At 35.3% G+C, this 14,924-nt stretch overlaps 1 protein-coding gene across 3 annotated transcripts in view; it reads left to right on the top strand.

The window, feature by feature from the left end:
* Window positions 1-14,924, top strand: part of LOC102803495 (mitogen-activated protein kinase kinase kinase 15-like) — a 60,702-nt gene that overhangs the window by 7,737 nt on the left and 38,041 nt on the right. For all 3 annotated transcript variants that reach the window (XM_085505107.1, XM_085505109.1, XM_085505108.1), the window contains 13 exons: window positions 3,206-3,318; window positions 4,002-4,161; window positions 5,422-5,506; window positions 5,611-5,679; window positions 6,986-7,057; window positions 7,716-7,760; window positions 7,975-8,021; window positions 8,425-8,520; window positions 9,420-9,510; window positions 9,619-9,752; window positions 10,516-10,643; window positions 12,173-12,276; window positions 12,392-12,530. In XM_085505107.1, coding sequence (XP_085361233.1) covers window positions 3,206-3,318; window positions 4,002-4,161; window positions 5,422-5,506; window positions 5,611-5,679; window positions 6,986-7,057; window positions 7,716-7,760; window positions 7,975-8,021; window positions 8,425-8,520; window positions 9,420-9,510; window positions 9,619-9,752; window positions 10,516-10,643; window positions 12,173-12,276; window positions 12,392-12,530 — 1,283 coding nt within the window. The remainder of the gene's footprint in view (window positions 1-3,205; window positions 3,319-4,001; window positions 4,162-5,421; window positions 5,507-5,610; window positions 5,680-6,985; window positions 7,058-7,715; window positions 7,761-7,974; window positions 8,022-8,424; window positions 8,521-9,419; window positions 9,511-9,618; window positions 9,753-10,515; window positions 10,644-12,172; window positions 12,277-12,391; window positions 12,531-14,924) is intronic.

Below are 14,924 nucleotides of genomic sequence, written 5' to 3'. Positions count from 1 at the left end.
CGGGCTGTAAAACCAAATAATTAAATAAGTACTATTTATTATATATTTTTTTTACCTCACGAAACTACTACAACACAGCATAGAGTTGTCGCGGTGAAACAGTCGCCTTGAAATCGATGGAACTTCAACTATCTATTTCTCACCTTGAAATAAAATAAAAAAATTCGAAGAGCATTGGGGGATATATTATTAACCAGTCTTATCAATCGCTAGCTTTATTTTATTCAAATCCATAAAATTCATGAGTTTTTCGACATTTGTTGGCAACTTCTGCGCTAAAAATGGTTGAAAATGTGGGTGTGGCTCTCTCGCAAAGTCCCGTTGATAATAAGGATAAATACGGTTCTGTGACCCAGGTCGTGCTCCAATCAGGTGACTCGCAGCCAATCAATGATGTTGTAACAAAGCATATTTGACGCTAATTTAAGGGTCGTCGTACCATCCAATCTCCGGCGTTGATTCACATAGTTTTTTTGTGCTGTGACAGGCTTCACATTGGTATAGTTTGACAAACGACTGGGATTTGACCTCAGTTCAAAAAAAGAAAAAAAAAACTGAGCTGAGATACAAATCAGTTTTGCAAGTTGGGAAATAAGGTAAACCAGATTGGGGTCGATGATATTCAGTATCGTAGGACTTTCGTGTGTATCATGAGTTTCAAATTGTTTGACTGGTCACCAAATGTTTATGGCTACAACTAAATGGACACGTTTTTTTCTGAAGCCCAATAAATTATTTCTGCATGTTAAGTGCTATTCGATTTTTTACAGGGCATGTGGCTTGTTTTTATTCAAAAATATTTTTTTTTGTGAGAATAATTTTAAAGTACGTATAGATCAAGCTCAGGTCACTAATCGTGACTTTATTTTAAAAATTGGATGTAAAATTTTACCAGACCGACGCCACCACAACCATCCAATCATAGTTAGAAATGTACGTACTTGTTTTGGAACTTTGTATCAAGATGGCAGGCGACAACGCCGACGCACCAGGCGGCATACAGGTGTTTTGCATGTATTAGTAGTCCGGGCATGGGATCAGACTCGGCTAAAACTAAACGAAACACAGAAAAATACCACCGAAATGCCACCAATATTCGCAACATTAAATAATTGAACAAGATATCTTTTTAAAATGTCATTTTACTCTTGGTCATATTATTATATTTACTCTTTGGAACCACACAACGATGACACCGTGCCCTCCTTAGCTTTGGAACCCCACAATGTGGTCACCATGCCCTCCTTAGCTTTAGAACCACACAACGATGACATCATGCCCTCCTTAGCTTTGGAACCACACAATGATGTCACCATGCTCTACTTAGCTTTTGAACCACACAATGATGTCACCATGCCCTCCTTAGCTTTAGAACCACACAACAATGACACCATGCCCTCCTTAGCTTTGGAACCACACAATGATGTCACCATGCTCTCATTAGCTTTGGAACCACACAACGATGAAACCATGCCCTCCTTAGCTTTAAAACCACACAACGATGACACCATGCCCTCCTTAGCTTTGGAACCACACAATGATGTCACCATGCCCTCCTCAGCTTTGGAACCACACAATGATGTCACCATGCCCTCCTTAGCTTTGAACCCACACAATGATGTCATCATGCCCTCCTTAGTTTTGGACCTTCACAATGATGTCACCATGCCCTCCTTAGCTTTGGACCTACACAATGATGTCACCATGTCCTCCTTAGCTTTGGAACCACACAATGATGTCACCATGCCCTCCCCAGCTTTGAACCTACACAATGATGTCACCATGCCCTCTTTAGCTTTGATCCCACACAATGATGTCATCATGCCCTCCTTAGTTTTGGACCTACACAATGATGTCACCATGCCCTCCTTAGCTTTGGATATACACAATGATGACTCCATGCTCTCCTTAGCTTGGAACCCACACAATGATGTCACCATGCCCTCCTTAGCTTTGAACCCACACAATGATGTCACCATGCCCTCCTTAGTTTTGGACCTACACAATGATGTCACCATGCTCTCCTTAGCTTTGGAACCACACAACGATGACACCATGCCCTCCTTAGCTTTGGAACCACACAATGATGTCACCCTGCCCTCCTTAGCTTTAGATCTACACAATGATGTCACCATGCCCTCCTTAGCTTTGGATCTACACAACGATGACACCATGCCCTCCTTAGCTTTGGACCCACACAATGATGTCACCATGCCCTCCTTAACTTTGGATCTACACAATGATGTCACCATGCTCTACTTAGCTTTGGACCTACACAATGATGTCACCATGTCCTCCTTAGCTTTGGACCTACACAATGATGTCATCATGCCCTCTTTTGCTTTGGACCTACACAATGATGTCATCATGCCCTCCTTAGCTTCGGACCTACACAATGATGTCACCATGCCCTCCTTAGCTTTGAACCCACACAATGATGTCACCATGCCCTCCTTAGCTTTGAACCCACACAATGATGTCACCATACCCTCCTTAGCTTTGGAACCACACAATGATGTCACCATGCCCTCCTTAGCTTTGGACCCACACAACGATGACACCATGCCCTCCTTAGCTTTGGACCCACACAACGATGACTCTTTTCCCTTCTTATTATTCAAATACTGGATATGATACTTCAGTATCTTTTGTGTCAGCTGGTAAGATGAACATTAAAGGTGTCAATTTGTGAAAAGAACCCAAACTAAGGTGTTTCTTTCGTTTTTCAAAGCAAAATTCTCTTCAAAATGATATAATAATGTTTTATATAACATACAGCCCATGATATCACTTGTACCAACCAGCTCTACAAGTAAGTGATAACAGGTGATAACCTTTTTATCACATTATTAATTGCGAATGTCAAAACGACAGAAAAATCCTGATTTATTTTCCTGATTTGATTTGTCTCTACTGACAAAATAAAACTTAATTTACTGATTCATTTGCATATACACTGTACACAGTTTTTGGTGGGTTTGCTGTTCTATTAAAAATGCAAATCTAATAGAAATATAATATCATGGTAATGTTTGATTTCTATTTGAACCCAGAATATACTCAACTTAAAAAAAATAATCTATATTTTATAATTTTGCAAAGGTCTGGGTTTAGTGTTCATTAGTCGTACTTTGTTTTCATTTGCAGGTATCGTCATGTGTATATGAGTTAGTGTTTATTAGTCATACTTTGTTCTGATTTTCAGGTATCGTCGTGGTTTCGAAGTGCAACCTAATGAATATGCTGGTATAAATCTGGCAACATTGTTAGTTTTATCTGGTAAAGAATTCTCAAAATGTCAAGAACTACAAAGAATTGGTAACTCATACATTTATTATTATAATATTGTTTATTGCTTCATCATTTAGTTACCTGATTGGCATTGTAACATGGAATATATTTTAACTGCTTGCTGGCTTCAACTAGATGCAGTTGATCACTGGATATTACATTGGCATTTTTTGTTTACACAAAACTTAATTCGCTGAATTTTATCAACCATTTCTTAGTTATGCTTTGGTCATTTTAATTCAGACTCGGTAGAATTTATGCTTGCCTGTGGAATTAGGAACTAGACACACAAGAATTAAAAATAGAGGTGACAAATATGCCATTTAGTGGGAGATGAGAAACATTATTTAACAAAATATGAGTGACACATTATCAAATAAAATAGGATGAAATTCCGTGCAGCTTTATGTATTTATGTGCAAGATATGAAAAAAACTTTCCGCTGATGAGTTATTTACGTTTGAGCTTATATTTATATTTCTAGCGTATTAGCAAATTGTGTATTTCTTGTCTTGTTTTAGCTGTGCTATTTTGTTATTTATGTCTTTGAACTTTGCATAAGTTTTGCTTTGTACATGTTCCAAATAAAATAAAATATCCTATCCTATCCTATCCCGTCCCATCCCGTCCCGTCCCATCCCGTGTGATAGGTGAGTTACCAATGCAAACTTGGTATTGACATCTATTTTATTTATGTTTACCATGTTTAGGTGTATCATTAAATAATTTAATAGGAAGGAAAGGAAGTTTAGACTCATTACAAGATTACTGGGATGTTGCTACATTCTTTGAAATCAGTGTTCTTGCCCAGGATTTAAACAAAGCTGTACAAGCTGCAGAGTGTATGTTTAAATTAAAACCACCAGAATGGTAAGTCACTTCATGCTCTAAGTTGCTGCACATTTTAACCCTGGTTAGTTGTCCTGAGTTAAACTTATATGCCATCTCAAATCCTTGGGAGCATACTAGCCTTGCTGCCATATACAGATGCACATGTGTTTAGTGCCAACATTCCATACTATTTTCCTATTTACTCCTGGATAGGGAGAAGCAGTACATAGGAGTAAAGTACATGTACCTTGCCCAAGGATAAAATATCATAGCCAAGACTCAAAGTCACCATGTGATTGCCAGTCCAAAGTGATAATATGATGCCTCCCTATTTATGAGAGGAACGCCAAATTAAGGTGTATGTTTGTAAAAGAAACATCAGACTAAGGTGTATGTTTGTAAAAGGAACATCAGACTAAGGTGTATGTTTGTAAAAGAAACATCAAACTAAGGTGTCTCTTAGTGAAAGGAACATCAGACTAAGGTGTATGTTTGTAAAAGAAACATCAAACTAAGGTGTCTCTTAGTGAAAGGAACATCAGACTAAGGTGTATGTTTGTGAAAGAAACATCAAACTAAGGTGTATGTTTGTAAAAGGAACATCAGACTAAGGTGTATGTTTGTAAAAGGAACATCAAACTAAGGTGTATGTTTGTGAAAGGAACATCAAACTAAGGTGTATGTTTGTGAAAGAAACATCAAACTAAGGTGTCTCTTAGTGAAAGGAACATCAGACTAAGGTGTATGTTTGTGAAAGAAACATCAAACTAAGGTGTCTCTTAGTGAAAGGAACATCAGACTAAGGTGTATGTTTGTAAAAGGAACATCAGACTAAGGTGTATGTTTGTGAAAGGAACATCAAACTAAGGTGTATGTTTGTGAAAAGAACATCAAACTAAGGTGTATGTTTGTGAAAGGAACATCAAACTAAGGTGTATGTTTGTGAAAGAAACATCAAACTAAGGTGTCTCTTAGTGAAAGGAACATCAGACTAAGGTGTATGTTTGTGAAAGAAACATCAAACTAAGGTGTCTCTTAGTGAAAGGAACATCAGACTAAGGTGTATGTTTGTAAAAGGAACATCAAACTAAGGTGTATGTTTGTGAAAGAAACATCAAACTAAGGTGTCTCTTAGTGAAAGGAACATCAAACTAAGGTGTCTCTTAGTGAAAGGAACATCAAACTAAGGTGTATGTTTGTGAAAGAAACATCAAACTAAGGTGTCTCTTAATGAAAGGAACATCAAACTGAGGTGTTAATTAAATGGAGTATGTTATATATATTTATATATATTTACAGGTATTTGAAATCTACATTGGGTAATATACAGATGATCGTCAGTGTGCAAGGCCTCAATGAAGAATCTCTCACTCCAGAACAGCAAGTAAATAATACAAAATTCCATATTGTAATAAGTAATCAAGTTTCAAATATAATATACTGCTTGGAATAAAAACTACAATTTTTTATCTTTTTGATTTTTTTCAGCTTCTAAACTTCTGGTTAGACTTCTTTGTTGAGGCCACAAAACCAGAGATATCTGATGTAAGGTTTCCTGTAAGTACAGTTTGAATTACCTCCCATCTATTACACGCAATTAGACCACATATATTGTATTGAGCTTAATTAGTAGCTGTTTTCTAGTTCTCATTCAGACAATTGAAAACCAAAAATGGGGACTTATTTATAATTTCACTTCAATTCAATATACAATTCAAGCATTTCTGCTATTCTGGAATCAGTTTATGTTCGTGTCTGGATGGATTTAATTCATATTATGGACATTATGGAATCTTGGTGCATGTTATTTTGTTTTTTAGATCAGATTCAAACATTTTGTTTCAATAAATGCTGTTCTGGAACCATATCTCTGACATATGTTTCGACCAGCTATGTATGTGCATACATACACATACATCATATCTGTAGGAATACATGTATATGTGCAATGATATTGTGGTCCAATGCAAGCTGGCTTAATGGCAGCTATATAATTAAAATCAACGATTTCTACCATTCTGGAGCTGACTCTTAGTTGTGTATAGAGAAATTATATTCAAACTTGGTACACACATAATAGGATAGTTTACATTGTTTTTCAAATTTTATTCAAAGTTGCAACTGCGTGTTATTTTGTTTTACATTTTGTTGTTCCAAAGCTGTATATTCTCTGATATGCTTTCAATCATGTTCAGTCTTCTCTTACGCATTATACATATTGTCAAACATATGTAAATGTAATCATTTTAATTCAAGATGGCCGACTGGCATCTATTTTATAGCTGAAAATGTGTCAAAGTCGAGCATTTCCAACATCGCAGAACTAGATCAAATCAAACTTTGCATATACATGATGTCAAGTTCTAATTCAAAATAGCTTATTGGTTTCACTCCTTGTTTACTACATGTATTGTACAATCAAACTGTGTCATACATTTTTTTTGTACCAATGAATTTATTGAATCTACAAAGTTAATAATAGAATACTTTTTTGTGTTTTGTATGGAATTTATTGTCACTAATTTCTGATGAGTGGAATGTGAATTATAGAAAAAAAGGTATATATTTGCTGGATCTTATTTTCACTGAATCCTTCCTTCAGTGAAAATTATTCTAAGCGAAAATAAAGTATTTTACAGTATATTATTTCCTTTCTAAATCAGTGAATTTGAAAACTCAGGGAATATACATGTATGCAACATCACATCCTCTAAACTGAGTTAATATTTAACTTCTACAGATTGTACTATATCTTGCATTATAAAAACGAAGATGTTTATCTTGTATCAAATAAAATACACTATGCCAGCATTGCATATCTTCATGATGATGGTGTATGTGTAAATGTATCTATTTATTACAGGTACTGGTATTAGAACCAACCAAAGAATTCATGCCAAGTTATGTGATGATTAATGCTGATGCAGAGGAGAAGGTAAGCTGAGAAATGTGTTGCACTGTGGGTAAATATGACATTCACTGAATACGGTAATACTTAGTAAATACATGTGGTGATCACATGTTGCATTGTGGGTACAGATGGCATTCACTCAATATGGTAATACTTAGTAAATACATGTGGGGATCACATGTTGCATTGTGGGTACAGATGGCATTCACTCAATATGGTAATACTTAGTAAATACAAGTGGGGATCACATGTTGCATTGTGGGTACAGATGGCATTCACTCAGTATGGTAATACTTAGTAAATACATGTGGGGATCACATGTTGCATTGTGGGTACAGATGGCATTCACTCAATATGGTAATACTTAGTAAATACATGTGGGGATCACATGTTGCATTGTGGGTACAGATGGCATTCACTCAATATGGTAATACTTAGTAAATACATGTGGGGATCACATGATGCATTGTGGGTACAGATGGCATTCACTCAATATGGTAATACTTAGTAAATACATGTGGGGATCACATGTTGCATTGTGGGTACAGATGGTATTCACTCAATATGGTAATACTTAGTAAATACATGTGGTGATCACATGTTGCATTGTGGGTATAGATTTCTGATTACTTCTTCTAGTATTACCATGTCATGTCATTTGTTTCACTGTTATTTTTTGTAGAGTATTCGTTTATGGCATGTGGTTTATGAAGACAGTGAGACAAAGGTAAGGCTTTATTTGATTTCTTTTTACTGAGCTGTGAACAAGATCAAGTATGGTATACCCTGCAAATGAAAGTCTTTGTAAGGCACAATACACTACAGAAGTTATGAGAATTGCACACATGTACAGTGCAATAGATTGGCCAAGTGAAATTCACACTCTGCATAGATTGTGTTGTAATAATGTACATTGATTTGTATTGCTTGTTTTGACACAGAGAATCCATGAATGGTTATTTACTGCAGAATCAATCAAAGGAGTTAGGTAAGTAGATAAATGACTAAGACTTCATGTAGACAGTGTGAGTAAAGTGAGTACATTCACTAAACAGTGAATGATATTTTATAGTGCATATGCTTGTTTGTATGTGAAGTTGGCATATACTTAATTATGTATACCAATTATGTTAGCAGCCATTATATGGTCAATCAAGGTACAAACCACAAGTCAGGTTGTCTAACCAGAGCACTGGTTGTGCTGTGGTATATTGGTGTATCTAATTACTATATCCAGAGACATGATTCCACTGTCCATCATGATGGGTTTGTTGACTCTATACAATATAGATTGTGAGTCCCGTGATCTGATTGGTGGAATGGCCTAGCGCCATGTTATAATTGACTTTAAACATTGGATTTAGAATAAATATTATGTATTATTTTTTCAGTTTATACAAACGAGATGAACGATGTGTATTTTTGTACGTACAACAAAATGCTGATGACTTTCAGATGTTCTTTTCTTCTGAACGCCAAAGGAAATGGTGAGTTTTGTAATCTGTGTATAACATTATTAGTCTCGTTTAGATGAAGTCTGAAAACAGCAATTTGTAGGCTCACATCTGCGTCTATTATTTTGTACATATGCCCTTGTATTTCAGACATGCTTTGACTGATCACATTCACAGTTCACACAAGCATCACACATATACACATTTATTTGTTTCAAGATCCAATTCAAAATGGCAGAAAAGCAGAATTAAAATCAAACAAATTCAAGCATTTCTGCATTTCTGGAATAGGGTCTTGGTCTTGCATCGGCAGATTTTTCTCAAACTTGGTTTATACATGGTCAGATCTTGATGCACGTCATTTTGGTTTTTAAGAATGTTGTTTCTGAGTTGTATCTTGCTCTGATTCTATTCTTACGTTGCACATTATATTTCATGTCACACATGCCTAACTCAATTCTTTTGTACTAAAAATGCATTATGGTCAAGCTAGGAGTTCATCCATTTTGTAAATAGATTTTGTTACAAAGCTGGTACATAACTAACAAATTTTCCAAATCTTTTATATGCTGATATATGTTACCAGCTGTTGTTGGAAAGTGTGCACAATTTCTTTGTATAGCCTGCTATATTTATACTCATATTTTGTCACTTTTTTATCAACGGTATATTTTGTTACTGTAAATTTCATAAAGGCATTAATTTTTTTTTTTTAAATTTATAAAATATTCATAAAACATTTACTCTGAAAGACCACAGATTGTTTATGACATGCTTTCAATCTTTAGTCAGTTTACTGCCATGCATCCATGAAGGCATTGTGATTGGTTAAGTTTTCAACTGTCATTTTAAATATATAAAACTTATATTTCATATAAAAAACAGTCATGCCTTCATGGGATTTACTGTTACTGTAATAATTTACTTTGTAGGTTTTATGAATTGGTTGTGAATTTGACTGATAATCAAGACAGATTGGCTGTAGGTGATCCGGAATCTGATTTGTCTCTAGAACCAATAGCGGTATGTACAAACACTTGTTAGAAACACTCTTACTACTACTATAACAGTATGAACCTATTTTGGTATTATATTGTAATACTAAATTTAAAATAATTTTTTTATTCACAGTATGAATATGAGATAGGAGATAATGGTCAGAGAGTAATATTAGGCAGAGGTACATATGGTATAGTGTATTCTGCTAGAGATTTAACAACACAGGTTGGCATTGCTGTCAAAGAAGTGCCAGAAAGAGATCAAAGGTATAATCATTAAGCAATGTCAGTCACATCGACTAAGAGAAGCCAGATTGAATTCAATTCTAAAGTGACATCACAACATCCAGTAATAAATTCCATGACATCACACCATCTAGTAATAAATTCCATGACATCACAACATCCAGTAATAAATTCCATGACATCACAAAATCCAGTAATAAATTCCATGACATCACAACATCCAGTAATAAATTCCATGACATCACAACATCCAGTAATAAATTCCATGACATCACAACATCCAGTAATAAATTCCATGACATCACAACATCCAATAATAAATTCCATGACATCACAAAATCCAGTAATAAATTCTATGACATCACAACATCCAGTAATAAATTCCATGACATCACAAAATCCAGTAATAAATTCCATGACATCACAACATCCAGTAATAAATTCCATGACATCACACCATCCAGTAATAAATTCCATGACATCACAACATCCAGTAATAAATTCCATGACATCACAAAATCCAGTAATAAATTCCATGACATCACAACATCTAGTAATAAATTCCATGCCATCACAACATCCAGTAATAAATTCCATGACATCACAACATCCAGTAATAAATTCCATGACATCACAACATCCAATAATAAATTCCATGACATCACAAAATCCAGTAATAAATTCCCTGACATCACAACATCCAGTACCTATCGCACTGCTTGATATGGATATTATATCTGTAGGGATACATGCATTATGTGTGTGCTATTATTCTAATCAACAGAGAAGTGCAGCCATTGCATGAAGAGATACGTCTTCATATGCGATTAAATCACAAGAATATTGTCAAATATTTAGGATCTACAAGTGACAGCGGTTATTTTAAGATATTCATGGAACAAGTACCTGGAGGTAAGTTTTCATTTTGATTTTGTCATTTGTTAGTCCATGTTTGGATACCCTCTGAAAACAAGGAATTATGGATTGACCTCTATGCTTGCATTCATGTGTGAATCCTGACCTGTATCTTACTTAGACCTGCCTGGACCGATTACATTCAAACTTCACATATACTTACATAATAATGTACATATACACATCACTGTCTCTTTTTTCACGATCTGATTCAACATGGCCGAATGGCAACCATTTTTATGCTGAAAAATCATTGAAATCAACTGGTTCTGGTGCCATATCTCTGATATTCAAATTTTATATATTCAATATACATCATGTCATAGATATACAGATTTATTGGTTTGATGGTTTGATTCACAGTGGCCAAATGGTGGCCAATTTTTGAGCTGAAAATCATCAAAATCCAGCATTTCTGGCTTTTCAGTGGCCATTTTGTTTTAATAAATGCTGGTCCAGAGCATTGTCTCTCAATATGGACAAGTACTCGTTTGACAATCAGATACAAGATGTCTGAATGTCCATGATGAATGTCTATGTTCAAACTATAAATAATTACTATAAATAAAACTATATATCTTAAATTAAAAACTAATGGGGACTGTGCCATGCATGGCTTGTTTATAGATCTTATAGTAATCTTGGTTGTGGCAATAAACCACAATTTGTGATTAATTTACACTTACCTAAAATTGGTTAACTTAAAGCATTTTCATTTTACATCGTGCACATGTTTCAAGCAGTGAAATAAAAAGTTGTTTGCAGCAGAGCAAATAACAGTATGTGAATATAAGATTATTACGAGAATATCTCAAAGTATGTATGAAGACAGTACAGCTGGAGTATCAACTGACGCGTAGCGGAGGTTGATGCACGGCGTACTGTCTGAGGATACACCATGGGAATGCTGAAACCCAAAATGTTTAGAACAGAATCAGCAAACTTCTTTGTGTGGAGTCCGGTCAAACTCTGGTGGCATGCAGCCATGTTTGTTTTTATTATTAGAGAACACTTATGTGCATAATCATTCCATATTTGAAATTTGCATTTCCTTATATGGTAGTATGAAAATAATCCATAAAATACCACAAAATTACCGCACGCTGTAACGTATGGCATTACGGTGACAGATGTATAATAATTATTATTATTGCTCAAAAAATGTCTTGGAAGATTTATCAAGTAGAGTAGAACCGTGGTTTAACATGCTGATGAACAAAATGTATACATTTATAATGTGACCTTGTTGTGACCTTGTGTGCCAAATGCATTGTAGAAATAAGTACTATAAATGCCATATGTTAAGAAAGAAAAGGTTATTATTATTTTCCAATATAAGAAAAAACAAACAGATGTTACTTTGATGTTCAGACAATAGCTATATTTTATCTTTTATTTTCTGGCAAATAACTGGTTGTAGCTATCCAGTCATTTCACACACACATGCATACAAAACATAAACAAGTATACCCTCTTACAGAGCCTGTCACCTACCAAATATAACTATCTCTATTATTTGTTTATAGGAAGTTTATCAGCATTATTACGATCAAAGTGGGGACCATTAAAAGATCATGAACTCACCATGGCATTTTATACAAAGCAGATTGTAGAAGGACTTAAATATTTGGTGAGTGGAACAGTTTGATTTGACGCAGAGAACTAAATATTTGGTGAGTGTAAGACTTTCCTTTCATTGATGAGAACGTGATATACTCAATGTTCTCATTTTAAATATTTTACAGCATAATCAAAAGATTGTACATCGTGATATAAAAGGTGACAATGTCTTGGTGAACACTTACAGTGGACAGGTGAAAATATCAGATTTCGGCACATCAAAGAGATTATCTGGAATTAATCCTTGTGCTGATTCTTTTAAAGGTGAGAATATCATATTGTGCATAACTCTACTTTTAATCACTGTCCCAATGACTCTACTTCTACTCACTGTCCCAATGACTCTACTTCTACTCACTGTCTCAATGACTCTGCTTCTACTCACTGTCACAATGACTCTACTTTTGATCACTGTCTCAATGACTCTGCTTCTACTCACTGTCTCAATGACTCTGCTTCTACTCACTGTCTCAATGACTCTACTTCTACTCACTGTCTCAATGACTCTGCTTCTACTCACTGTCTCAATGACTCTGCTTCTACTCACTGTCTCAATGACTCTGCTTCTACTCACTGTCTCAATGACTCTGCTTCTACTCACTGTCCCAATGACTCTACTTCTACTCACTGTCTCAATGACTCTGCTTCTACTCACTGTCACAATGACTCTACTTTTGATCACTGTCTCAATGACTCTGCTTCTACTCACTGTCTCAATGACTCTGCTTCTACTCACTGTCTCAATGACTCTACTTCTACTCACTGTTTCAATGACTCTACTTTTAATCACTGTCCCAATGACTCTACTTCTACTCACTGTCTCAATGACTCTACTTTTAATCACTGTCCCAATGACTCTACTTCTACTCACTGTCTCAATGACTCTACTTTCAATCACTGTCTCAATGACTCTGCTTCTACTCACTGTCACAATGACTCTACTTTTGATCACTGTCTCAATGACTCTGCTTCTACTCACTGTCTCAATGACTCTGCCTCTACTCACTGTCTCAATGACTACTTCTACTCACTGTCTCAATGACTCTTCTTTCAATCACTGTCTCAATGACTCTGCTTCTACTCACTGTCACAATGACTCTACTTTTGATCACTGTCTCAATGACTCTGCTTCTACTCACTGTCTCAATGACTCTACTTCTATTCACTGTCTCTTGTTTTGCTTGTCGTTGTGTTAGTTTCATGTGTTCCTTGTCATTTTTTGTATTCTTTATGAAATTTAGAAAAACAGTTGTAACTTCAGTTTGGAAATATTACTGAACGGTCAATGAAAAATATATTGAATTTCAGAAAATAGCAACTGTGTGAGCAATTCTAAGAATTCGGTCAGCAAATAAAAACATATTCTATGCATATTTGTTACAAATTGAAATCTTGGTTGGTACCCAAAATGTATTATTTTTGTCATGTCTTTGTGTTCACAGTTTTACCCAGAAATGTTGTGTGAATATTTTTTGAGAAATTCAAAGAGTCTGAATATATTAAAAATACAAATTCAAAGCAAAAATACTAGTTTTCAGAAAATATGTATGGGGTGTTAAATAGTTTTGACAATACCTGTACTTGCATGGGAAAGAGATCCATGCTCCTGTTTTCAAGTAGATTATTCTATAAAAGCCCTAGTACAAGGAGTATTGGTTATCACAGAGTTTACATATTGCAACTGTAGCTTGAAGATCAATTTTTTAAAATAATATATAGTCCAAATGTCATTTACCGTCATCAAGTTCTCAAGTTCAATAGCTCTATGGACATTGTGTATATCCTAATGCTCCATTGTGTCGTCACAGGAAGCGCTGTCCCAGCACAGACCTCGTTGTGTCGTCACAGGAAGCGCTGTCCCAGCACAGACCTCGTTGTGTCGTCACAGGAAGCGCTGTCCCAGCACAGACCTGTGTCATATGACGCCCTACTAGCCGATTTTGGCTAAAATAACGCTCCGACGCCTCTTTACACTAGTGTTTATACACGGAACTTGATACTTCTTTTTCCAATTTAAGTTGCTTTTTAATCGCGTATTTTAGTGAAATATTGTTTAGTGAGTGAAATATTAATGTCACAAATAATTCAATCTTGTAAATAACAGAAACTAACACATGATAACGATAATCAAATTTGTGTTTGAAGTTCGAAAGTACTTGCATAATTTCTGGTTTCAACGAGTATGAAAATAGAACATCATTGAACGCGATAAAATCACGAGTAGAACTCCTTCCGAACTAAACACTAGCAGCGTAAACTTATTGCAATTTGGGCAATTTGGGCCCAGTTTGTTCTTACAAGTTTCATTCATCATTATTTAGTAAACAGGTCTCTGAAACAATTTAATATATCCGTAAAATACGTGACAATCGATGATTGACTTCAAAACGTTCGACATTTCGAACAAACTCCCGGCACACCTTGCGCGATATGCGTCAGATCGGTGTAGAAGACACCGACCTGCAGCGTCAATGCTAATGCTCATTATGTTAGGTTTGAGGTCAAAATGATCTCTTTGTAGTGCTGTTAATCTTGTTCAGGGTTTTCTAAATACTTCCATTTGATCTAAATAAAAACTTTGTGATATAAAAGTCTGAAATTATATTTTGATACTCAATTCATCAAAACAAAAGAAATTTGATACAGAACATTTAGTGT

This window comes from Saccoglossus kowalevskii, chromosome 11 (genome assembly GCF_978046115.1).
Source record: "Saccoglossus kowalevskii chromosome 11, keSacKowa6.1, whole genome shotgun sequence".
Taxonomy (NCBI): domain Eukaryota; kingdom Metazoa; phylum Hemichordata; class Enteropneusta; family Harrimaniidae; genus Saccoglossus; species Saccoglossus kowalevskii.
This window is presented reverse-complemented; position numbering and strand designations above follow the sequence as displayed.